The sequence below is a fragment of the Medicago truncatula genome, chromosome 6, assembly GCF_003473485.1.
Source record: "Medicago truncatula cultivar Jemalong A17 chromosome 6, MtrunA17r5.0-ANR, whole genome shotgun sequence".
Classification (NCBI taxonomy): domain Eukaryota; kingdom Viridiplantae; phylum Streptophyta; class Magnoliopsida; order Fabales; family Fabaceae; genus Medicago; species Medicago truncatula.
In genome coordinates this window covers 18332092-18356809 of record NC_053047.1, presented here as the reverse complement: position 1 = coordinate 18356809, position 24718 = coordinate 18332092, and the positions used below count along the sequence as shown (strand labels likewise).

The following is a 24718-nucleotide window of genomic DNA, read 5'->3' as shown; positions in this document are numbered from 1 at the left end:
CCCATCTTCTTTTCGCCGATGACTGTTTCCTCTTTTTTCGTGCGGAAGAAGATGAAGCTCACATCATGAAAAATATTATACTAACATATGAGAAGGCTTCTGGTCAATCCATTAGTTTGCCAAAATCAGAGATCTTCTATAGTCGTAATGTCATTGACATGAGGAAGAATGCTATCAAAACATTTTGGGTGTGCGTGTAGTTCTTGGAACAGGGAAGTACTTAGGTTTTCCATCTATGATCGGAAGAGATAGAACAACCATGTTTGCATATATTACAGATCGTGTCTGGCAGAAAATCAATTCTTGGAGTAGCAAATGCTTATCAAAAGCGGGAAGGGAAATTTTGATCATGTCAGTATTGCAGGGTATCCCCTCTTATGTCATGAGCATCTTTCAATTACCTGCTATGCTTATTACCACTATTGAAAGAATGATGAATTCCTTTTGGTGGGGGCATGGCTGATCTTCCAATCGTGGTATCAACTGGTTAAGTTGGGAAAAATTGTCCACGCATAAAACTCAAGGTTGTTTGGGTTTTAAAGATCTTTCGGCGTTTAATTTGGCGATGTTAGGCAAGAAAGGGTGGAAATTCATGTCAGAACCCAACTCTCTTGTGTCTCGCATTTTTAAACCAAAGTACTTCCCTAACAAGTCTTATCTTACAACAACCATTGGTCACAATCCAAGTTATATGCGGTGAAGCACTCTACGGGCTCACTTTATTGTTCGTGGCGGAGCACATTGGAGTATTGGTTCAGGTAACAATATTCCTATCCTTAATGAACCTTGGATGTGTAATGGTGACAGTATCGATGAAAATGTAGCAGGAGCACATTTTGTTAGTCATACTTCTATTAATAGTCTTATGGATCCAAATGCGAAGCGGTGGAATGAACCTGTGGTTTGGCAGGTTCTTAGTGACAACATTGCAGCACGGATTTTAAATACTCATCTATTTGAACAAGTGCAGCAAGATCGTTTGATTTGGAAAGCTGAAAAACACGGTCATTACTCGGTTCGTAGTGCTTACCGGTTATGTGTGAACGAACTCATTGATGTGTCACATCTTCACAGGCCGAGAAATTGGTTTGGAATTTGGAGACTCAAAGTCCCACCAAAAGTGAAAAACTTGGTTTGGCGTATGTGTCGAGGTGTTTTGCCCACCCAGATTAGACCACATGATAAAGGGGTTCATTGTCCAACTGACTGTGTAAATTGGAATTCTGGTCAGGATGATTTTGCTCACCTGTTCTTTTCATGTACCTTTGCGATTCAAGTATGGACAAGGGCCGTTTTATGGACTGATATTGATTTTTCTGTTGCTACTTCTCATACGGCCGAAGAGGCTATTTTTTCACTTCTGCAGAATCTCTCTACTGTGCAGGCAAAACAGATGGTTATGCTATTATGGAGTTTATGGAAACGCTGTAATTTAAAGGTTTGGGAGGATGTTACGGAGTCATGTGCAGCTGTGATTGAAAGAACTAAAGTTATGCTGGATGATTGGGAGTTCGCTAACAGTTTGCGAACAGATATGCAGCCTGCACCACACGGTCTGCAGCAACAGGCTGCTGCTGTGAACAGTTCAGCTGCTGTTCTTGTGGCATCTGCTACTTCTGAACCGCAACAGATTAAGTGGCAGCCCCCTGCGAGTGGTCGTTTGAAATGTAACGTTGACGCGGCTTTTTCTATCCCCCATAACCGCACCGGTGCTGAAATTTTCTTGCGAGACGACGAAGGGACTTTTGTCCTTGCCAAAACTGTGAACTTTGAAGGTGTGTACTCTGTTGAGGTGGGAGAAGCTTTAGGTTTGTTCCATGCTATTCAATGGTTGAGTGTTATGCAAATGGACAATATTGATTTTGAAGTAGATTAAAAAATCACGAAAGATGCTTTTACCGCTAGACGAGATGATATATCTGAATTTGGGCACATTGTTGAAGCGTCTCGTTCTATGTTTCATTCCAAATTTTCTAACTCTCGGGTGGAGTTTGTTTGGCAACAAGCCAATGTGGTAGCTCACTCTCTCGCTACAGAGGCCACATTATTAGCTAGTGCCGTAGTTTATTATGTTATACCCAATTGTATTGAATCTTCGATTATAAATGAAATGCTATAAGCGATACTTTGATGTTAATATTCTAAAACGACATTTAAAAAGGAACGGAGAGAGTATTTTTTTACACAAAAAAAGAGCACAAGAAACACATGCTGATGTTCTTTTCCACCCAATACCAACACGTTTTTCGCCAAATACATGCTTCTGCTTTCACTATTTGCAAAACAGATAGGTTGGCGTTGTTCTTGCCTTTTGTTTTCCATTTAATTATCAGTAAAAAATAATCCTAAAATGTAAGTAAAAAAAAAACTAATTTTTTTTCCTAAAATGTATACAAAAAAGAAAAATTTCATCCTATTTAATTAATCTTGTTTTTTTTTTAAAAACCAACTTTTTTAAGAAAAACTTTTGTTTATTCTTATGAAACTAAATGCAAATTACATTCAATTTTTTCTCTCTTCCATTTTCTCCATAATCAATAGCCAATGAGCACTGTTTTTACATTTTTTAAAAAAACTTAATCTAAAGAAAACACAAAAAACTATACTCCAAATTCTTATATTTTAATTTTCTTAATAAGTGTGATTTGATTTTTTTTTCCTTACGTTCTGGATCGGAGAGAATAACATTCTTCAGTATTTAAATATCAGAATGCTTATTTATCTTTCTTTGAAAATGTATAATATGGGTTTGCGTCCAAATACTCAATCTGACCTAAACATATGTTATTTGTGGAAAATTCGTCCCAAATTATAAGTTTTTTTTTTATAATATCAATTTAATATTAATCTTACTTTTTCAACTATACATTTAATTACATATAACTCTTTTATTTAAATTCTTTAATTTATCTTTTTTATGTAACTAATAAATGATATTTTTGTCCCCCGTGAATATGACTCAGTTGGCATGGACATGCATTGTTATATGCAGGAGCAGAGGTTCGAACCCCGGACACCCCACTTATTCACTTTGAAATAACCACAACGCTAATTGACTAAAAAAATAAGATATTTTTGTTATGAAAAAAAAAAACACAATTTTTTTTAAACAAAATTGATACATTTTTTAATTTGCATGTAATGCGCACAACAACAGATAAGTTTACAATGGAAATGGAGGGATTAGTTTTGAGTGGTGATGCATAGACATACATCCTTTAAATCGCCAGACACAATTACAACATGTGTCCATGTGGTTTTCACACACAATGAAAGAGAGAAACTAGTAAGGTGAAATTCCTAAAATATTCCTACCACATGGAGCATACAGGGTAGCACTTGTGTGACATAGAGTTGGGTGATATTGATGACATTGGCCGATCACAATGTCACAATGCTTGTGAAAGAGAGATAAATACAAACATTGTGACATTGTGATTGACCAATGTCACCAATGTCATCAACTCTATGTCACACAAGTGCTATCCAAGCATACATGAATGGTATAGAAAAAAGGTTGTCCACCAATAATTATTCTTAGTTTTCTTATAAACTCGTACTGTATGACGTAAAACTCACATCAACTCACTATAAATAGGTGGAACTGATATTCAAGGAATACACATCTTTCCATACAAAGTTTAATCATTGAGTTTTAGTAAAGGATGATGATTTCTCACACTTCAAACCTCTTTTTAATCTTCATAATCTTCTTTACATTCTTATGCCTCTCTTCAGGTGATGTATGGCGTGTGTGCAATTAATACACAAGCTTACTATCCAGTCAAAAATTCTGGAGTAGAATCTGAATCTAGCAAGTCAACAAGTGTTATCTTTGACTATTCTCCCTTCATGTAAGAAATCCGAGAACTAGGAACTCATGTATTAGTTCCATTTTCGATGATCAAGAATAAGTTAAAGTCCTCGCAAAATAAATAAGTTGAAATTTGAATTCCTGTTTAATGTGTCTAGAATTTGTGTGTGAGGGCGTTCATGATGTTGTTTTCAACACCTCAACTCCCCTATTCTATATGTTGTATCAGTGCTTAATGATTTAATAAAGTGTTATTGGCTAAATAAAGTAAAGCACACCTCGCTACAGTGGCTACAGGCTATTAATGTTAACTTTGTTTACGGTTTTAGTTCGTGGTGGTCAAGCCCCCTGCTTTGTTTGGGCAGTGGCTAATTGCTATTGTACTTGTGATTGGAGCCAGACGAAAAACCAAAAATTGCATGCAACATATTTAAGTCATATTGCATACAACATATTTAAGTTAAAATAAATTAAAAATTGATCATTCAAAATTTGAAGTACATAATATATAAATTCGATCATTAAATACTTAAAGTGACACTTTACGCTTTCTGAATGACTTGAAATCATTAATAATTGACTCGGAACTAATACATGCATTAATTTTCTTATCAATCAAGAAGTATTTTATGGTTTGTCCATTGGCAGTCAAACATTAGCATAATTCTTGAATAGTAGATAAATTCTTCAAAGTTGATAATTGGCGAACATTAAAAAAGAAATATCGAAGATGAAATAGCAAATTAATATTCTCTTGATCACTAAAATCCATGGATAATATTTTTCAACAAGAGTACAATTCTGCCAAATTACAATATATTCGCACATGTACCAATCAACTTGGAAATTCTATTATTGTGTTTGATCTGAGATTACAAGTTCTACTATAGCTAAGCAAATAACCAATTTGACCAAAACAATTAAGATTACTTAATACTCATCACACTAACACATGCTTTATCATGATCCCACTTGTGTTAACTATGACATTGTACTACTAATTAATGAATTGACAAAATGCTTCCACATAAGTCATAACAAATAAATAAATTTTCAAGGTATAAATTTTTTATTTTTTTTTAAGAATAAAAAATGAAATATATTAACACTGGCAATGGGTCCTCTTAAGCATAAGGAGTACTAAAGAGGCCATCCCAAAAGGAACAAACAGTCAATGTGTAATTACAAAGGAGAGGTCGGTCGATACCCAAACACAGGAACGAGTTCGACCACCAATTATGATTTCCATAAACAAAATTGGCACTGTGAGCTTTAAGCCACCGGAGAGAATTATATTTAACTTTTTCTAAAAGATCTATCACGGTAGTTTGAGTATTCTTAAATACCATGTTGTTACGTTCATTCCAAACTATCCACACACCCAGAAGCCAAAAAAGCTGCATAAAAGAACGTTTTTTTTTTTGGAGACATTCCAATGGAGTTAGTAAACTGAAAGAGATGATCATGTAATGTAAATGGATCAACTCCGGAAATGCCCAACCAATTCCTTATATACTGCCATATAGAACCAAAGTGATCACAAGGCCAAGGCTCCCCTTGCCACCCCCCGGCTCCGCTAGTGCTTGTGACAGGTTGTAATTATTGGGAGTCCCATAGGTACACATTGTGCTTGGGAGAGGTTCTAAATTGTTAATATATTCCAAAATTGTTAATATATTCCATTTTTGTTTTATATATATATATGATCGTACCTGATTAGAAGGTGACTGCTGGTGCTTTGAATACAGTGGTTTAAGTTGTTATAGAATGCATCAAGAATGCTTCTTGGAACAGCGGGAGGGTGTGTACCTGCATGCACTCCGACACTCAAGTCAGTAGAGATCTGAGAATGAAGGTTTAGAGGGAAGGTAGATTCTACCTTGGGGACTATTAAGAATCCCCCATATATAGAGGTGGGTGGCTGTAGAGTTGTTGTAATGAAATCGTGGGAAGTGTAACTGTCAGAGAGAGATTCGCGAAACATGTGATGAGACGTTGCAGTTCGTTTGAACTAGTTTCGTTTAATCCGTGCACCCCCCCCCCCCCCCTCGTGGGGAATGGGTGTGTTGTGAGTAACGTTGCCGAATGTGGTGTTTGGTCTTGGACTGTACTGGATCTAAGCAAATGGGCCTAAAATCCTTTCGACGGTCCAGAAAAGTAGCCCTCCAAGTCGTTGCTCTTTGCAAAGAGTGATTACTTAAGCGCGGGCAAGGTTTACTGCTCGTGGATGGTACAATGAAGATCACTCTTTTATCCAGAAGGTGAATAATGAGAGAGTCAAGCTCTTCTTTATGCTTCAAATGGAATTGCTTTGCCAGTTCTTTAATAAAGAATAGGTCGAGCTGATGGGAGGCATGAAAATACCTTAGATTTTGAGAACCGATTACCTTAGATAGCTATATCACTGTTACAATCTAGCGGGTGTGTGGTGAGACGCGCTCGCCACATCCTTGACACATTTGTTTACATAGCCAGATAGGTTCGTCAGTTGAATAATTTGTATTCAGCATATATATGCGCGTTTGGTCTTTATCAGATGAAAAGAACCCCTCGTAAGGAATTTAGTCATTTGTCATTCAGCAATTAATGCCCATGTCTCGAGGGAAATATTGAGGAGACATGACCTTTGGTTCCTAAGTGACACATGTAAAGGCTATTAGGGTACTCGAGTACCTAATGCCTGAGGAGTGTTCTTGGTTTGTGTTTCCAAGGTGTCATCAGGACCGTCGACTTAATCCTGACATTTCAGGAATCGCTACCGTTGATCAGGACCATTGGATGTGTGGTTAGATTTGATTTGGGCCGTGAGTTTGTTGGTGAGTGAGAAGTTGCATGTGAAGGACTGTACCGGATAGTAAGTGCATGGCTCTAAAAGCTTTGTGAAAGCGGGTATAAGTAGTTTCAAATGTCTGTTTGGAATACTTCCATTACTTCACATTTTAGAAACTCATAAAATTTCAAAGAGTTCTCTCTGAGACGAAGCATTATGATCCTTTAACTTCTCAACTTCAAGTCTAATTCTTTAGTCATCGTAATAGGTATCGTTTAAACAACGTCCTTTCCCTTCTCTTCATGCTTGATTTCTTTAGTTTTTTGTTTAAGAAACTGTAGAAATCCATGTCTTAGGGTAGATCTCACTCCGACACGGTGGTTTCTACCATTTGTTATGGCGGTTTCCACTGTGTGTAAGGAGTTCTTAGGTGTTTGTTGTCTGTTTTTTGTGTTTTGAGAGAAAACGTTGGCAACCTGCTGTATTTTATTTTATAAACTTCAGTTTTGTTTTCCACTGAAAAGAGGTTTCTCCGCCGTAATAGGTGTAGCTCCGTCTTTTGTTTTTTCACTTTGGGAGAAAATATCGTAAAGGCGTTAACTTTTTCATGTTTTTCTCTTCGCCCTAGTTTTCGTGGCAAACTGATAGGTGAAGGAAGGGTGGATATGAATGTTATTAGATTCACATTTTTCTTGATCTTTCAGGTTTTCCATGGCTAGAATTTCTAACGAGCAAGAGGTTGCCGCGTCAGATATTTCTTGGATGGGGGACGAACCTCTAGAAACGGAATCATCCTTTGCATTGGCCGGAACAGGAGAAATCCCTTTTAGTACCGTCGGCAAAATTGAGGATTGGGAGGTTATATAACCAAATACATATGATAGGGTGTGTTCGATGTATGAGGACCATGTCATTCGCATGTATAAAGTGGTTTTCAAAGACATGGGTTCCGACTTCCCTTTTCTGATTTCCAAAGGGAGGTACTCCGGTGGACGAAGTTGTCTCTTTCCCAAATCCATCCCAATTCTTATGCTTTTATGAGGGTGTTTGAATTGGTGCTCGGGTATCTTTCCGTCAAAATAAAAAGATGTTTGATATCTTTGCAAGGAAAGTACGGAGTTTCATAGAGCGTTTCTTCTTGGTGAGGCCGAGGAGTGAAGCGTCTTCGAATACTCATTTCTAGGCGGTAAAGGGTGAAGTTCAGATTGAAGGTGAGAAAAAAAAATAATTCTTCTTCTGAAAATACTTCAAAAGCAGTTTAGGAATGCTTCTGATGTGATGATCAGAATCAGATATGCAGCGGAAAAGAACAGAGCAGAGAAAAGAAAGAGAGACACAAGCAATTATCCTGGTTCCTTCCACAAATCGGAAGTAGTCCAGTCCCCCTTGCACTTCCAAGGAGATTTCACTAATAATCACAAAGATTACAAATGCTCAATACTCTCTAAGTATGAGACTTCTCAAAATGCTCAAGCACGCAGGCGAGAGTCTTCCAATGCTCAAGCACTAAAGCAAGAGTCTTCTAATGCTCAAGCACGCAGGCGAGAGGCTTCTATTCAAACAAAAATACAGAGAAAATGTTTGACTTTGAACACTTGATATATAATCAGTGGTGTTCACAATACAATGCAATAAAGACTCTAGACTTGTGAATTTCTAAGATGTATCAAATCAGTGCAGAAATTCAAGGATGCTTTGTAGAATCAAATTTGGCAGAGTTTTGGCACTTTTAACTTGTGTTAATCTCTCTCTACAATCTTCAAGTCTTCACTCCTTTATATAGAGGTGTGAAAGAGACGTTGAGATGTTTAGCACGTCTAAAGAGTCGTTGAGTTCCTTTGATCATTCACCAGTAATGATTTGCCTGATTTGGGTGTAGTCCTTTGAAGAATCAACTTCAAATTCATTCCCATCTTGAAGGAACATTTCTGCAGGCAGAGCTGTTGTCTTGAAGAATCAACTGTTGTACACTTCTACTTTGTCAACTCTGATAACGAAGGACAAGTACTCGGTGCTCTTCAAATGACCGTTGATACCTCCCTTTCAATTCTTCGTTCTTCTTGGACGAGGTTGAAATGAGAAACAGCTACTTTGAATCTTCAGTTTAAATTAACTGAACAATTGTAGCTTCTGGTGATGATATCGCTTCTGATGAAATATTGCTTCTGATGGTCTTCTGCTTCTAATGGACTTCTGCTTCTGATGACTTCATTACTCCAGAAGCACTTTAGCTTCAGAAGCACTTTAGCTTCAAAAGCACTTTAGCTTCAGAAGCAATATAGCTTCAGACGCAGTTTTCTTCATATGCTTTGGATTCCTTTCCTCTCCATTGTTCTTCCAAGACCTATTGAAATTGATTGACTTGCCTATGGTCCTGTACACTTGAACAATTATTAGCAATAACCAATTGACAATTTTTAATACCTTGTTATCATCAAAACTCATTAAGGTTTATTGTGAAACACATTTTGTTCCAACACAGGTTCGGTGTCCTTTCTTCCCTCTGTGTTGGAGTAAGGACCACTTTGGCCTTGAATTGAAAGATTTTGGTTGGAGTGTTTCTGGCTTGACGGAAGAGGAGGCAGACGCCCACCAAAAACTTTGGGCGTTTGTTCAGTCTTTCTCGGGGGGGATTAAGACTGATAAATGAGGAAAACCAGTGATGAATGCAGAGGGAAAACCGGTAACAGAGCCCTGATTCATCAACACTCATGAGTTGGTGGTTTCTAAGGACCCAAATGATTGTCTTGGTAGTTACACCCTTTTGGTTCTTTCCAGTTTAGTCCTATTTAATCTTTCATGTCTAACTGTTTTCTGTACTTTGTGTTTGCAAGAAAAATGAAAGATCTTCAAGCGATTGTGAATGAAACGAGGACCATTTCGAGAAGAGGGCGCATGAGCCCGCAAAAAAAAAAGAGGGTGGAGACAGTTACGCCTATTAGGGTCGTTCCCATCCGCTCGGAAAGTGGGGACCTTCTTCAGCTCCCAAGAGTATGGTTCGATCCAGACCGTTGTGGGCCTCACTCGACCCTTTTCTTAGATGACCCTGAACTGAGGGTTATCCATGACCTTGGCCCTGCCGGCCGTAGCAAGGAAATAACAGAAGGATTTATTGTTGCGATGAAGGCTCTAAAGGTCGCCACAACCTTGAATAATGCCTCAATGGAGGGTCAAGTTCTGACGGATGTGTTGGTGAAGGAGAGGGACGCTCTTGATGCTAAGGTCTCCCAACTAGAGGGTGGTGCTGCTGATGTGAGGTCAGTTGCTGAGGAGCGTGACCGCCGTATTGCTGCTTTAGAGAATCAATTGACGAATGCTCGAACGACCTTAGAGCAGGAAGTTGAGTCTTCCAGTAAGCTAGTTGAGGAGAAGAAGGCCGTGGAGGAGTCTTCGAAGGGGGCGGATCTTCCCTGGGAGGACGAGATGGAGGACATAGCTGTTCTAAAGCATGCTGACTTGGTTGAAAGGGTTAGTGCACTGGAAGGAAGCTTAGTGGATGATGGGATCAAACCGCAAGTGCACGTTCTACCGGTGTAGTAATAAAAGAGTATCGTTCCGATAGGGAGTTATGAATTCAATTAACTTTTAATAATGATTAGATGAAAATTTCAAAGGTTAAAAAGTTTGGATTTTTAATTAAAAGAAAATAATAAAAAAGATAAAAGCCTTGGGATTATTGGTTCATCCTAACGACAAATCCTTCACAAACCAAACTATTAAACCTAGAACCTTATGTTAGACATAACTTCTCAAGACAAGTTTCTCTTATGTTCCTCTAGCTATCAAGCCTATTTCGCTGACTTGATTACTATTAGAATCCTTGAAGTTTGAAACTTATATGTCTCAAGGATTGCAAATACTATTTGGTTGCCTTTGCAATCCTTGTCTAAATTCACTTGTTCGAATATCAAAACTTCACTTTCGTTTTATGAATTGATATTTGAGATGATGGATTAACAATTATCAAACCCTCTACTTACGTTTCCATAGTTTGATAATGGTTAATTCATGTTAAAACGGTGAATTTAGATTAGAAATTAGGGTTAAAGCTTGGTTTGATTAGGATTATGTCATTAGACTTATCCAACAATCCCAAGACAAGAGAAGTCTACTCACTAACGTTCATTGTAGACATAGAAGAGAAGAAGAAGAACATAAAATAAAGGTTGAACTTTTATTCAAAGAAACAATTGTCACTTATTATTTCCAAGAACAAAAGATGAATGTTATTGATAGCTAGCTACTCTATTTATAGTCTTATATCGACTTAAAACCTAAGCAACTATTCTTGAGATGTTTACGTGCTACCTATGTTGCTGTTGTTGGTTATGTGAAATATTTATATGCCTTATGTGGAAAATGTATGATGTTTAAGTTGTTGATACTTCTCATTAATATTGTTATGTTGTGAATTGCTTGTGTTGTTTCTATTGCTGTTGAAGATTGATCAAGTTGCAGGTGTTGGTCTAAGTTGCAAAGTTGCAGGTTGTCGTTCCAAAGTATTGGAGTCTTAAGTTGTTGATGTTGTCTAAGTTTTAAGTTGTCGTTCCAAAGTATTGGAGTCTTAAGTTGTCGATGTTGTCCAAGTTGTAAGTTGTTGAGTCCATGCATACCCATTTAAGTTGAGGGCTTGATGCCCTGGAGCCTTTGCTCAATTAAGTTGAGGGCTTGATGCCCCGGGAGTATATTAATGCTCAAATAAGTTGAGGGCTTGATGCTCTAGGAGCCTATTTACGCTCAATACGTTGGGGGCTTGATGCCCTGGATTGGTACCACATGCATGATTAAGAAGATAAAGTTGCATAGTCAAGTCGAAGTTGCATTACCGAGTCAAAGTCGTTGTTGATGAGTTGTCATCCATGAGTTGTTAAGTTGTTGATGAATTGACATCCATGAGTTGTAAAGTTGTTGATGAATTGTCCTCCATGAGTTGTTAAGTTGTTGAGTTGTCTTCTATCCACGTGTTGTTAATGAAGTGCTTATGAAGATTATATGATGTTATTATGATGTTGTTTATAATGTTGATTATGATGTTGTTATGTTGTTTATGATATTGATTATGACGTTGTTATGTTATTTATGATGTTGATTATGACGTTGTTATGTTGTTTATGATATTGATTATGATGTTGTTATAATGTTTATGATTTGACGTTTATGTTGTATATGATGTTATAAGATGATGTTTATGATTGAAGTATATGAAGGTGAGAAAAACACAAGAAGGGGGGGTTGAATTGTGTTTTCTTTTTCTCTAAAAATTCTTCTTCTGAAAACACTTCAGAAGCTGGTTAGGAATGCTTCTGATGTGATGTTCAGAATCAGATATGCAGCGGAATGAAAACAGAACAGAGAAAAGAAAGAGAGACACAAGCAATTATCCTAGTTCCTTCCACAAACCGGAAGTAGTCCAGTCCCCCTTGCACTTTTTAAGGAGATTTCCACTAATAATCGCACAGATTACAAAAGCTCAATACTCTCTAAGTATGAGACTTCTCAAAATGCTCAAGCACGCAGGCGAGAGTCTTCCAATGCTCAAGCACTAAAGCAAGAGTCTTCTAATGCTCAAGCACGCAGGCGAGAGGCTTCTATTCAAACAAAAATACAGAGAAAATGTTTGACTTTGAACACTTGATATATAATCAGTGGTGTTCACAATAAAATGCAATAAAGACTCTAGACTTGTGAATTTCTAAGATGTATCAAATCAGTGCAGAAATTCAAGGATGCTTTGTAGAATCAAATTTGACAGAGTTTTGGCACTTTTAACTTGTGTTAATCTCTCTCTACAATCTTCAAGTCTTCACTCCTTTATATAGAGGTGTGAAAGAGACGTTGAGATGTTTAGCACGTCTAAAGAGTCGTTGAGTTCCTTTGATTATTCACCAGTAATCATTTTCCTGATTTGGGTGTAGTCCTTTGAAGAATCAACTTCAAATTCATTCCCATCTTGAAGGAACATTTCTGCAGGCAGAGCTGTTGTCTTGTCTTGTAGCGTAGACAAAAACAGAGTAGTGGAGGTAATGGTTGTACACTTCTACTTTGTCAACTCTGATAACGAAGGACAAGTACTCAGTGCTCTTCAAATGACCGTGCTCTTCAAATGACCGTTGATACCTCCCTTTCAATTCTTCGTTCTTCTTGGACGAGGTTGAAATGAGAAACAGCTACTTTGAATCTTCAGTTTAAATTAACTGAACAATTGTAGCTTCTGGTGATGATATCGCTTCTGATGAAATATTGCTTCTGATGGTCTTCTGCTTCTGATGGACTTCTGCTTCTGATGACTTCATTACTCCAGAAGCACTTTAGCTTCAGAAGCACTTTATCTTCAAAAGCACTTTAGCTTCAGAAGCAATATAGCTTCAGACGCAGTTTTCTTCAGATGCTTTGGATTCCTTTGCTCTCCATTGTTCTTCCAAGACCTATTGAAATTGATTGACTTGCCTATGGTCCTGTACACTTGAACAATTATTAGCAATAACCAATTGAAAATTTTTAATACCTTGTTATCATCAAAACTCATTAAGGTTTATTGTGAAACACATTTTGTTCCAACACAGGTTCGGTGTCCTTTCTTCCCTCTGCGTTGGAGTAAGGACCACTTTGGCCTTGAATTGAAAGATTTTGGTTGGAGTGTTTCCGGCTTGACGGAAGAGGAGGCAGACGCCCACCAAAAACTTTGGGCGTTTGTTCAGTCTTTCTCGTGGGGGATTAAGACTGATAAATGAGGAAAACCAGTGATGAATGCAGAGGGAAAACCGGTAACAGAGCCCTGATTCATCAACACTCATGAGTTGGTGGTTTCTAAGGACCCAAATGATTGTCTTGGTAGTTACACCCTTTTGGTTCTTTCCAGTTTAGTCCTATTTAATCTTTCATGTCTAACTGTTTTCTGTACTTTGTGTTTGCAAGAAAAATGAAAGATCTTCAAGCGATTGTGAATGAAACGAGGACCATTTCGAGAAGAGGGCGCATGAGCCCACAAAAAAAAAAGAGGGTGGAGACAGTTACGCCTATTAGGGTCGTTCCCATCCGCTCGGAAAGTGGGGACCTTCTTCAGCTCCCAAGAGTATGGTTCGATCCAAACTGTTGTGGCCCTCACTCGACCCTTTTCTTAGATGACCCTGAACTGAGGGTTATCCATGACCTTGGCCCTGCCGGCCGTAGCAAGGCAATAACAGAAGGATTTATTGTTGCGATAAAGGCTCTAGAGGTCGCCACAACCTTGAATAATGCCTCAATGGAGGGTCAAGTTCTGACGGATGTGTTGGTGAAGGAGAGGGACGCTCTTGATGCTAAGGTCTCCCAACTAGAGGGTGGTGCTGCTGATGTGAGGTCAGTTGCTGAGGAGCGTGACCGCCGTATTGCTGCTTTAGAGAAGCAATTGACGAATGCTCGAACGACCTTAGAGCAGGAAGTTGAGTCTTCCAGTAAGCTAGTTGAGGAGAAGAAGGCCTTGGAGGAGTCTTCGAAGGGGGCGGATCTTCCCTGGGAGGACGAGATGGAGGACATGGCTGTTCTAAAGCATGCTGACTTGGTTGAAAGGGTTAGTGCACTGGAAGGAAGCTTAGTGGATGATGGGATCAAACCGCAAGTGCACGTTCTACCGGTGTAGTAATAAAAGAGTATCGTTCCGATAGGGAGTTATGAATTCAATTAACTTTTAATAATGATTAGATGAAAATTTCAAAGGTTAAAAAGTTTGGATTTTTAATTAAAAGAAAATAATAAAAAAGATAAAAGCCTTGGGATTATTGGTTCATCCTAACGACAAATCCTTCACAAACCAAACTATTAAACCTAGAACCTTATGTTAGACATAACTTCTCAAGACAAGTTTCTCTTATGTTCCTCTAGCTATCAAGCCTATTTCGCTGACTTGATTACTATTAGAATCCTTGAAGTTTGAAACTTATATGTCTCAAGGATTGCAAATACTATTTGGTTGCCTTTGCAATCCTTGTCTAAATTCACTTGTTCGAATATCAAAACTTCACTTTCGTTTTATGAATTGATATTTGAGATGATGGATTAACAATTATCAAACCCTCTACTTACGTTTCCATAGTTTGATAATGGTTAATTCATGTTAAAACAGTGAATTTAGATTAGAAATTAGGGTTAAAGCTTGGTTTGATTAGGATTATGTCATTAGACTTATCCAACAATCCCAAGACAAGAGAAGTCTACTCACTAACGTTCATTGTAGACATAGAAGAGAAGAAGAAGAACATAAAATAAAGGTTGAACTTTTATTCAAAGAAACAATTGTCACTTATTATTTCCAAGAACAAAAGATGAATGTTATTGATAGCTAGCTACTCTATTTATAGTCTTATATCGACTTAAAACCTAAGCAACTATTCTTGAGATGTTTACGTGCTACCTATGTTGCTGTTGTTGGTTATGTGAAATATTTATATGCCTTATGTGGAAAATGTATGATGTTTAAGTTGTTGATACTTCTCATTAATATTGTTATGTTGTGAATTGCTTGTGTTGTTTCTATTGCTGTTGAAGATTGATCAAGTTGCAGGTGTTGGTCTAAGTTGCAAAGTTGCAGGTTGTCGTTCCAAAGTATTGGAGTCTTAAGTTGTTGATGTTGTCTAAGTTTTAAGTTGTCGTTCCAAAGTATTGGAGTCTTAAGTTGTCGATGTTGTCCAAGTTGTAAGTTGTTGAGTCCATGCATACCCATTTAAGTTGAGGGCTTGATGCCCTGGAGCCTTTGCTCAATTAAGTTGAGGGCTTGATGCCCCGGGAGTATATTAATGCTCAAATAAGTTGAGGGCTTGATGCTCTAGGAGCCTATTTACGCTCAATACGTTGGGGGCTTGATGCCCTGGATTGGTACCACATGCATGATTAAGAAGATAAAGTTGCATAGTCAAGTCGAAGTTGCATTACCGAGTCAAAGTCGTTGTTGATGAGTTGTCATCCATGAGTTGTTAAGTTGTTGATGAATTGACATCCATGAGTTGTAAAGTTGTTGATGAATTGTCCTCCATGAGTTGTTAAGTTGTTGAGTTGTCTTCTATCCACGTGTTGTTAATGAAGTGCTTATGAAGATTATATGATGTTATTATGATGTTGTTTATAATGTTGATTATGATGTTGTTATGTTGTTTATGATATTGATTATGACGTTGTTATGTTATTTATGATGTTGATTATGACGTTGTTATGTTGTTTATGATATTGATTATGATGTTGTTATAATGTTTATGATTTGACGTTTATGTTGTATATGATGTTATAAGATGATGTTTATGATTGAAGTATATGAAGGTGAGAAAAACACAAGAAGGGGGGGTTGAATTGTGTTTTCTTTTTCTCTAAAAATTCTTCTTCTGATAACACTTCAGAAGCTGGTTAGGAATGCTTCTGATGTGATGTTCAGAATCAGATATGCAGCGGAATGAAAACAGAACAGAGAAAAGAAAGAGAGACACAAGCAATTATCCTAGTTCCTTCCACAAACCGGAAGTAGTCCAGTCCCCCTTGCACTTTTTAAGGAGATTTCCACTAATAATCGCACAGATTACAAATGCTCAATACTCTCTAGTATGAGACTTCTCAAATGCTCAAGCACGCAGGCGGGAGACTTCCAATGCTCAAGCACTAAAGCAAGAGTCTTCTAATGCTCAAGCACGCAGGCGAGAGACTTCTTAATCAAACAGAATTACATAGAAAATGTTTGACTTTGAACACTTGATATACAATCAGTGGTGCTCACAATACAATGCAATAAAGACTCTAGACTTAAGAATTTCTAAGATGTATCAAATCAGTGCAGAAATTCAAAGTGCTTTTTAGAATCAAATTTGGCAGAGTTTTGGCGCTTTTAACTTGTGTTGATGTCTCTTACCAATCTTCAAGTCTTCACTCCTTTATATAGTGGTGAGTAGAGAGACGTTGAGATTTTTAGCACGTCTAAAGAGTCGTTGAGTTCCTTTGATCATACACCAGTAATCTTATGCTTGATTTGGGTGTAGTCCTATGAAGGATCAACTTCAAATTCATTCCTATCTTGAAGGAACATTTCTGCAGGCAGAGATGTTGTCTTGTCTTGTAGCGTAGACAAAAACAGAGTAGTGGAGGTAGTGGTTGTACACTTGTACTTTGTCAACTCTTTAGAGAAGGACAAGCACCCAGTGCTTTTCAAATGATTGTTGATACCTCCCTTTCAATTCTTCATTCTCTTAGACGAGATTAAAACGAAAAACAGCTCCTTTGAAACTTCAGTTTAAATTTACTGATCAACTGTAGCTTCTGGTGATGATATAGCTTCTGATGAAATCTTGCTTCTGATGGACTTCTACTTCTGATGGACTTCTGCTTCTGATGACGTCATTACTTCAAAGGCACTTGTTACTTCAGAAGCACTTCATAGCTTCAGACGTAGTTTTTCTTCAGATGCTTTGGATTCCTTTGCTCTCTATTGTTCTTCCAAGACCTATTGAAATTGATTAACTTTGCCTATGGTCCTGTACACCTGAACAATTATTAGCAATAACCAATTGAGAATTTTTAATACTTTGTTATCATCAAAACTCATTAAGGTTTATTGTGAAACACATTTTGTCCAACAGTATATGATGTTATAAGATGATGTTTTTGATGTGATGTTTATGTTGTTGTATGACGTTGTGTATAATGTGATGAATATGAAGTGAATGATGATTAGAAGTTGATTGAGTTATTAATGAAGTATTATAAGAAGAGTTAATGTTATTAATTGATGATGTTTAAGTTGTTAAATGAAATTGATGAATAATATGCTTAATATTATTTTTTGTGAAATCTCACCCTTTCTGCTTGGAAATGTTGCTCTTCGTATGGGTAACTTGCAGGTGATAGAGAATAAGTTGCTGCTAGATTGCTGTCGTGAGTGGACTATCTCTCACGTGTGTCTTTATGTGCTCTGATATGTAACGGGATGAGATTTTGTTGTTATTTTATATTCCTTACGTATTACCTTATGAATTTTCATGAATAAGTTGTTGAATTGATTTTATGAGATTTTATGATAAGGCCTTCGTGACAAAGACTATTTTTACATGTTGAATAAATTCCGCTGCGAAGTATTAATTATGATGTTATTGAATTTTGAAGGATAATTAGTTAATTATTCCGTTTATGATTTTTAAGAAAAGAAGTGTGACATTCCGTTTATGTGGATTACTCTGATTATATGCGAAATTTTTATGTTGGAAAAATGGGGTATTACAACTACCAGTTTGTTTGTTCATGAAAATTTACTACTTGACTAGACAACTTGTCTTCTTTTCATGGATATCCTCCCATGGTCCAGTCGATAAAGGGATTTTGAAAACCTTTCATGATGGAGCCTATGAATGGGTGTTTTCCCTTCTTTATGCTCTACCGTAGTTATCGGCTTGCAAGGGGGAGCCTCGTCTTAGTCGGGTGACCTCTTCCTTTTTGGCGATATGCTTTGGTTGGTCTATTTCTGGGGTGACTTCATGTACTTCCTTCAGCTATATATCACGGAACTCATATTCATTGGTGAATCTATTGAACTTCCATTTCTTGATAAGTATTTCTATTGCATCCTTCAGGTGGAAGAAACACATTTTAAAAGCTAAAAAACCAAAAGTTATTCAAACAAACCCTAATTTCGTTTAACAGCTAATATAAAAACTATTGTTGAAAAATATTTGAGAATCAAAACTTGATAAAAATATTGTAAAGTACTACAAATGAAGTTTAACATATTAATTGGTAATAATAACTTATTTAACATTTGTTATTTAAATTTATTCCCTTGTAATGGATTTTTTTATTTATTTTGAAATAAAACATGCTATATCAAAGTTGGTAGCCCCATAGACATTGATATGCAAGGATTGGGATTCGAATACCGAATATATCAAAACAATAGACTAGAACCTAAAAGAGCCAAGTCTGAATGATACTACAGAGATATACTAATACAATGAGGGGTCTATTACCAAAGCAAACTTGGCTAAAGAGTGGGCTAATCTATTACCATCTCTTTTAACTTGACGGTAAATGGATTGTTGCTCTTTTGGCCCCTTGTTTGCTTTTTATTATGAAAAAAAATAATTTAGAAGCTATTTTCTAAGTCCTTTCAAAACAGAAAATTGTCGTTCAGGAGCCATCTCCAAAGCGCTTTGTGCACTTATTATTTCTAAGAACAAAAGATGATTTTACAAACTAGATAACTGCTTTATTTATAGTCTAACATTGACTTGAGCCCCAAGAATTAAATCACTAAATTGTTGCACAAGAAAACCATGGGCTCTAGGTCAGAAATACTAAAATAGGCAGCTTGTCGAAGAGGCAAAAGCAGCAAAAGGGAAATATGGGGCGCGCCTATGCTATATTTCGGTACAAGATCTTCAATTTCTTTGCACAAGATATTTTTGTATGAGATCTTCATATTTTTGGCATGAATTAACTCCAATTCTCCTTTCTTTTGCTCCAAGACTAAATCCTTTGAATATTTGTTCCTAAAATATAATAACTTGCAATTGAAGTAAAATAGCTCTAGAAGGAAATAGAAACATATTAATTCTAAATAAAATAAACTTAAATATTATATAAAAAACACTAATTAACGACTCATTATTGAATCATCATTGCTTAGCTCGGACGATCTTGGATCTATTCATGGTGCCGTTTACTTATTTGGGTTTGCCTATCGATGATGATTCAAGGAAACTTAGATTCTGGAAACCTGTTGTCAATCACATTGTCTCTCGCCTGTCGTCGTGGAACAATAAATTCCTGTCTTTTGGCGACCGTCTGGTTCTCTTGAGGTCTGTCCTATCCTCTCTTCCCTTTTACTTTCTTTCCTTTTTCAAAGCCCCTACATGTATAATTTCTTCTATCGAATCTATTTTTAAAAGATTTGTTTTGGGGGGTGGTGAGGATAATAGGAAAATTGCTTGGATAAATTGGGAGTATATTTGTACTCCAAAGGGGGTCGGAGATTTGGGGGTTAGGCGGATAGGTGCTTTTAATTTAGCTTTGTTGGGGAAGTGGTGTCGGAGGTTGTCGACTAATAAGGAGGGGTTGTGGTATCGATTTTTTAGGGCTCGGTACGGGGAGGTAAGGGGTCGGTTGGCAAAGGGTGGTAGTCATAGTTCATCTTGGTGGCGGATGTTGAGTAACGTTCGTGAGGGGGTCGGAGTGGGTGCAGGTAGATGGTTTGATAACAATATTCAGCGGGTATTAGGTGACGGACGAGACTCTTTATTTTGGCTTGACACCTCGGTGGAGGATATCCCGTTGAGTCTCAAATTTCCCTGTCTCTTTGATTTGGCGGTAGGTAAGGAGCGTTCGGTGGAGGAGAAGTGTAGGTTAGGTTGGGAGGAGGGGATGGAACGTGGGTGTGGCGGCGACGTTTGTTGGCCTGGGAGGAGGAGAGTGTGAGGGAGTGTTTTGTTTTACTTCACAACATTGTTTTGCAGGATAATGTTTCTGACTCTTGGAGGTGGTATCTAGATCCTATTATTGGATACTCAGTTAGGAGCGCATATCGCTTTCTCACTCATTCAAGTGATCGGTCGTCAGAAGTCGTGACGATAATGTTTGGCATCAACATATCCCATCTAAGGTCTCATTGTATTTGTGGCGGCTCCTTCGTTATAGGTTGCTTACTAAAGACAACTTGTTGTGTCGGAGTGTTCTCACTCTAGATAATACAGCGTGTGTATCAGGTTGCGGACATCCCGAAACGGCTAACCATTTATTTCTGAATTGTTTGATTTTCGGTTCAATATGGCATAAGGTTTGGCATTGGTTGGGAATCTCTTCTTTTAATCCTGGGTTACCAAGAGTTACACATTTGTTTATGAAAATTATTTGGTTTGCTTCTGTGTGGGTTCTTCGGAAGGAGAGGAACAACCAGGTCTTTCAACAGGTGGCCTCTTCTCCTACTATTTTATTAGAAAATATCAAATTAAATTATTTTTTGTGGATTAAAGCTAGACAGTCGACTTTCACCTATAGTTATCATGAATGGTGTAAGCATCCGCTCCCTTGCATGGGAGTTCTTGTGTAATTTTATGGCTGTTTTGTTGTTGTCTGAGCTTCGCTAGGTGCTTGTGCTTTTTGGCACCTTGACTGTTGTAAATATTTTTTAGTGGTTTTTCCTTTGCACGCCTTGTGCGGGGTGAATCACTGTTGTTTATGTATCATTTTAGTTTCTACAAAAATATATATATATATATATATATATATATATATATATATATATATATGAGGAAACTAGCTCCTCGTTGTTTGCCGCACATTTCGTGGTTGTTGTATTATGTTGTTAATGTTTACTTTCAAAAATCAATGTAAGATAAGGATTGGATCTGGTTGAATTCCAATGTGTGATAAGGATTTGGTTGTTGTCCAATGTTTGTTTATTTTTCTGGTTCTTTTCTTCTTGCGGTTCTGGTGGTTCTTACTCATTCTTTGATTGGATTGAGTGCTTCTTGTAATCGCTGTGTTAATTGTACTACTTGGTTTTCGACATAATATACATTTGTCATTTAAAAGAAAATATAAGTTAATTGCATTGTTGTTTGTTTCCTTTCTTCAAATGTATTATGTGACCTCTATATACTTTCTGTTCATGAAAATGATTTTTTTTTTCCAGAACCGGTTTAATATGATTGAATGCAAAGATTAATTTATATAGTATGTGTTTGTTTACATGGTGGAATACCCATAAACATGCGTTTTGACCAACTCTACAAATCTTAATTTTCTTATTTTTACGTTTTCTTTGCCTTGGGACGCGCAATTTTAAGTTGGAACGTGTTACCAAACACACCAATAGTATGAAAAAAATTATCTAGTTTAATTAGGTGCACTTCTCTTGCATCATTAATCTAAGAAAAGGTTGTATTCAATGAGGTATATTCCAAATGCCAGATTGAAAAGACAAAATTAGCCTTTAAACAATCATGGAATAAGGACTTAAACAATTAAAATTACAACTACACTATAAAGAAATTAACATTTTTTTTTTATGAAGTTAAATTAGCCCACTTAAATTGATACCGGAAATAATCGAACCTGAAACCTCAGGGAGAAACACACTCCTAGGTCGGTTAAAGAAATTAACATATTAATTTCAAATTTAATATGTTGTGTTCACATTATCTGTAAGACGGTAACATAACATTTATCTATATATATAAAGCCTTTCATAAACCTAAAGCATAACATTTCATATCCACTACCTTGAAAGAAAAAAAATAAAGAATACTACAATAAGAAAAATGGCAAATAAAATAGATGATGCATTCCGTTCATCTGTAGATAATGAATGTTACATCTTTGTGAAAGATATGTATGTGGATCACTTTTAGGTGGATTTTATTTATGTTGTTGGTGTTGAGGCCTTAGTGTCAAGTAATGCTTAAAGATTAAATATTTCCGCTGCGACATTATTTTGAATTATGTAAAGCAGTTGTTTAAAAAAATAGTGAATTTAACTCTATTTGTGTTAAATGATATTTTGAAGAACGAAATGTGACGTCCAATTTGCGATAAACTCTGATTTATTTTATATTATTTATATGTTGGGAAAACGGGGTATTACATTTATGAGGATTGGTTTTGTTATGGAAAAACGTCATGCGGCGGAACTTGTAGTTCGTTTGTCTTCTATTAATGTGTAATTAATCTTTGACATATATAATTAAATTAAATGGTTCTAAATTGGAACAAGACAGAAATAATCTCATTTTCCGTCAAGAGAAGAATTTGTTTTTTGAGAGGTCTTTCTTTACCATATATTGAGCAAGATGGATTAACTTATAATTATATTGGATGACTTAGCAATTTAATTAAAGAGACTAAAGCTGTGAGTGTTAATACTTGTTGTTAAGAATCTTTCTCACATGGGACTAAAAAAAGTTGTATTCCACATTACCATCATGCATCATGCTTATATGTAGGATTGTCAAGGTCTTTAATTGAAGAGTTTACTTTGTGTCAAATTTAATATTTTGTGTTCACATTATACGGTAACATAAAATCTATATAAATAGAAGCTTTCACAAACTGAAAGAAAAACATTTCATATCCATTACCTTGAAAAAAAAAATAACAATATCCTCCAATAAGAAAAATGGCAAATTCCATAGATGCTGCATTCCGTTCATCTGTAACTAATGAATGTTACATCTTTGTGAAAGATAAGTATGTGGTTGTGAATTATGCTCCTGGAGGCAAAAAGAAAGATATAATTAGTGGTCCAACAAGTATTGCTGATGGGTTTCCAATGTTTGCACGAACCTTATTTCAATATCAAATAGATTGTTCATTTGACATCGGAAACAATGTGACATACTTCTTTGCTGGAGATCAATGTGCAAAAACAGCGTATACTCCACACTCACCAGCAAAAGCCAGAATACTTGAAGGTCCTAGTCCAATCATTAAAATGTTTCCTTGCCTCAAGGGAACCATATTTGAAGATGGAATAGACGCTACAATGAGGACCTTCAATCCAGCATATGTTTACTTATTCAAAGGAGATAAGATGGGTACTTTAATGTTTGGAAACAATACTATCGAAAACATATACAAGATTTGCGAACGCTACTATTTCCAACCATTTCTTGGTACTGTTTTTGAACAAGGTATAGACGCAGCTTTTAATTCTAACATTAATAATGAAGTTTACATCTTCAAAGGACGATACTATGCACGTTATGACATGTTGAAGCGCGAGTATATAAATGGTATCATAAAGCTAATCGGTGATGATTGGCTCGCTCTTCAAGGCATATTATAATATGCTAGATCTAATCCTATATCACTTCTAGAATAAAAATGGAATTAGTGACAAGGATTAATAATGACAGAAAAATTTTAAATCTCTTCCTAAGTTACTCGTCACAAAACTTTTGTGAGTAAATTTACGATTTGAGATTTCATATTTTCTCTCTATATCTTCCTCATTAGTTTAATAGTTGTGCGGAGATGGGGTCAATAATTTAATATTGATTCAATAATATATGAGGAAACTCATGTTATTGCTGTTTAACTTATGCACCTTAATGTAATGATAATAAGTGTGGTAAACTAGCTCTCGTCGTTGTTGTATTATGTTGTTAATGTTGACTTTCAACAAATCAATGTTTAGTTTATTTTTCTGGTTGTTTGCTTGTTGCTGTTCTGGTGGTTCTTACTCTTTCTTTGTAATCGCTGTGTTAATTGTACTCCTTGGTTTTCTACATAATATATATGCTTAAATATGTATTTGATCCTTACAATTATGGGTCGTTTAAAAATTGATCCATGTAATCGCTAATCCTATCAATTTACCCTTGCATTGTTTAATCATTTAAAATTTTGTCCCTCTCCCCACTTAATCACTGCCACGCCACATGAAATTCCAATTTTACCCCTGAGTTTCCAATTCTTTCTTCAATATTTTGTCCTCTTTAAGGGCAAAATTGTAATTTCATGTGTGGCAGTAATTGCCACGTCATCAAATTAGTGACGTGGCAGTGATTAAATTGGTCAAAGGACGAAATTTTAAATGATTAATGATTGCAAGGCTAGTTTGCAAGGATTAGCAATTACAAGAACCAATTTTTAAACGACCCCTAATTGCAAGGATCAAATACATATTTAAGCCTTTTTATATTTGTCATTTAAAAGAAAATTTAAGTTAATTGCATTGTTGTTTGGTTCCTTTCTTCAAATGTATTATGTCACCTCTATATACTTTCTGTTTAGGAAAATGATTTTTTTTTCAGAACCGGTTTAATAGGATGGAACACAGAGATTAATTTATATAGTATGAAAAAAATTATCTAGTTTAATAGGTATGAAAATATTAATTTATATAGTTCAATAGGTATGAAAAAATTAATTTTCTGATGGAATGTCGTTTTGTTCATTTATATAGTTTTGACACTGTTTCACCCTCAATAAATTTACAAAGAACGTACCATCGAAGAAAAGTCCTTTCAATCAAATCAAATAACCTAGTAGGAGAAAATACTAACCTAATAACTAATTACTATGAAACAAGAGAAAATACTAACCTAAGTTACCGTTGTTAGATTTTTATCAGATAGAGATCACCCCCGACTTAGTACGTGAGGACGTTTTAAATAGATTGTCATAAAACA

The 24718-nt window shown here is 36.3% G+C and overlaps 1 protein-coding gene across 1 annotated transcript; it reads left to right on the top strand.

Moving 5' to 3' along the window:
- Window positions 1-22701: 22701 nt before the first annotated feature.
- LOC25496459 (albumin-2) lies at window positions 22702-23370 on the top strand. The gene has a single exon (XM_013596786.2). The coding sequence runs from the start codon at window positions 22702-22704 to the stop codon at window positions 23368-23370; it is 669 nt and encodes a 222-aa protein (XP_013452240.1).
- Window positions 23371-24718: the final 1348 nt, after the last annotated feature.